At 29.3% G+C, this 2,809-nt stretch overlaps 1 protein-coding gene across 1 annotated transcript in view; it reads left to right on the top strand.

Annotated features, from left to right (window-relative positions):
* Nucleotides 1,456-2,809, top strand: part of LOC107633058 (palmitoyl-acyl carrier protein thioesterase, chloroplastic-like) — a 5,247-nt gene continuing 3,893 nt past the window's right edge. Inside the window, exons 1-2 of the mRNA XM_021118823.1 lie at nucleotides 1,456-1,618; nucleotides 2,114-2,421. Coding sequence (XP_020974482.1) covers nucleotides 2,122-2,421 — 300 coding nt within the window. The 5' untranslated portion in view covers nucleotides 1,456-1,618; nucleotides 2,114-2,121. The remainder of the gene's footprint in view (nucleotides 1,619-2,113; nucleotides 2,422-2,809) is intronic.

Genomic DNA, 2,809 nt, shown 5'->3' with positions numbered 1-2,809 from the left:
CAGCGGTATTGCTGGAGGGGGCTCCTCTTCCTCTACACAGGACCTAGGACAGGCACCAACACCACCACCTAGACTGCCACCTTAGCAGGATCAAGGGGACGACGATGATGACTACTATCAGGACCAGTAGTCATTAGGGCTTTGTTTTGATTTATTTGACAGCATTTTATTCCTCTGTTTTTATTCTGCATACTTGATGTTTTGCAATATATATAAATCATCAAAAATGCTATTTGTACACCAAAATCAGTCACTACAGTCAGCCACCAATGTATTTATGTATAAATACATGTGTGATTTAATTTATTTTCAACATGTATTTATTTTTCGGAATGTATTTTATATGGGTGGCTGACTTTAGTGGCTGATTCTGGTATATACGTAGCATAGTCCATAAATAATTATTTTCAGATAAATTACTACTTGATTTTTATTAATTGGGATTTGACTATCAATTATTGAATATCAGGGTCTATCAAATTTAGAAAAAAAAAAAAGAAAGCTATTCAATGGTAATGTGGCGCGAAATCATATCACTTAGCCCCAAAGCTCAGAAATTATCCGATGGTAATTATCAAAAAAATTTTGTTATCTTTATATTAAAATTTGCCGTTAATTTCACTCCAAATTATTATCGGAAGAATAAATTTGACAATAAATAGTTACCAGCGATGTATTTATCATTGGATTGTTTCTGATGCAAAATTTGACGGTAGTAAATTTACCAGGAAATTTTATTCGTATGGTACTAAGCGAATTTTTTATAGTGCACACTCCGAAGGCTTGACACCTCATTAAGGTCCGTTTGGAAAGTTTCAAAAGTAACTTTTGAGTTTTTGACTTATGAAAATTAGTAGTATTAATGTTTGGTGTAATTTTCAAAACCAAATTGCAGCTTTCTAAGAAGCTATTTAGGAACTTATAAAGAAGTTAAAAAAAATTACTTTTCTTATAATACTACTATTTTTTATTATATTTCTATAAAATAAACACTTTTAATATAACCATTTATTATTTAAACTATTTTATCAAAAAAATTTTAATTAAATTATTTACCCAAATTAGACTTAAGTCCATCTTGTTAAAAAAATTTGGAGGCCTCAGCCCACATAGCACTTAAATTAGTGGGATCCCTAGTAACCCATACATGGTTTGACTCCAAATTATTTAAAGATTCGAAGCATTGATATTAGTTGACATCCAGACAATTATCGATCGACTTAATTTATAGATCTAAACCTTCCGATCAATCTACAAACCAAACGACTTATAGACCTATTGACCGTAGTCGAACGATAGCATTAAATAATCTGTTTTACGTTGTTTCCGAACCATCCTTTCCATTAAACTTCACATCCGTGGTGCCAACCATTACCTAATAAAATACACGGCACTTACCTAAACATATATAACAGCTTTCGATGATTGTTCTCTTATATATATATAGCATTTTTTGGTATCCAAATAAACAGTAAAATAAACAAAAAGGAGAAACATAAAAAAAAACTCAAGCCTCAACAGGTTTCTGCTTCACCACTAATAGCTTCAAGAAGAGAATTCTAAGGTTGCAGCGATTCTAAGTACTCAGCATCTCTACGAGTTCCTGTCTAGCTAAAAGGTCTGCAATGGAATTGGCTTCCTTCTCAAACTAATTAAAAGGAAACACCAGTCTCTGTTCAACAGATCATGAATTCATTATTAATTAAATTTTTTAAAAAATAGAATTTTTATAATTATTTTATTTATATTTTAAATTCTAAACTCTAAATTATAAACTTTAATCTTAAATACTAAATTGTAAACTCTAAATTTTTTTAAAAAGTAGAATTTTTATAATTAAGAACTAAAAATTAGTCGCCAATATTTTCTCTTTGAAAAATTATCCATCTTAACTTTCTTTTTATGAAAAAGTTTAGGGAGTCAGACAGCATTTAACAAGCAAAAAAAAAGTGAGTAATCATATTATATGACATTATATGTAATTTCACACCATTAAAAATATTAATAATAACTAATTGATGGTTACAAATCACAAAACTTGCTGTCCCCTATCACTCTTCTTCTTTAACTATTCTTTTGTTTAACATGCTTTAATACGTACATATGTTTGTAGAAATCATTATGGTACCACTGATTACTGCTGCTTCAGCGTGTTCACTTCACAATGTTATGTTACCATCACAAAACTATGGTACAAAGAAAGGCATCAAATGTGGCACTAACCTAGGACAAGGGTTTGGAATGAAGCGTGCTTGTTGTGGTGGCTTACAAATTAAGGCAAATTCCCAAAATTATAATGGCGATGATAAGTTTTCCAGAGTTTTTAGCACATCTTCTATTCGTCAAAACTTTACTATCAGAGCATATGAAGTTGATGCTAATGGAATAGCATCTATTGAGACTTTGATGAACTATTTTCAGGTTTGTCCTTAAACATCATTACATCATCATTCTTAATCATTCACATGAGCTCTGAAAACAAATTAAGACATGGTTAATAAAGTTAACAGACATTATTTCAATGCTAGACTGTTTATATATATATATATTTATTGTCCCACTACAATTTAAAAAATTTTTGAGTAGTTTATGACAATAATATTTATTTGTCCCCATTAAATTATTGAATTTGATCCCACAATAAATTTTTTACTCAACTTTTGATACTTAATAGTCAGTTTAAGAATTTCATATTAGATGTTTATTAGAATGATCAATTCTCAATTTAAATAAGATTGGTGTTTTTTCTTAGAAATAAACTCAAAAGATATTATTTATCTTCTTTTAAAATTAATTTTAATTTTTTCTA

Source organism: Arachis ipaensis, chromosome B03 (genome assembly GCF_000816755.2).
Source record: "Arachis ipaensis cultivar K30076 chromosome B03, Araip1.1, whole genome shotgun sequence".
NCBI classification, from domain to species: domain Eukaryota; kingdom Viridiplantae; phylum Streptophyta; class Magnoliopsida; order Fabales; family Fabaceae; genus Arachis; species Arachis ipaensis.
Note: the sequence above shows the minus strand (reverse complement) of the source record. Positions and strands in the feature narration are given on the sequence as shown.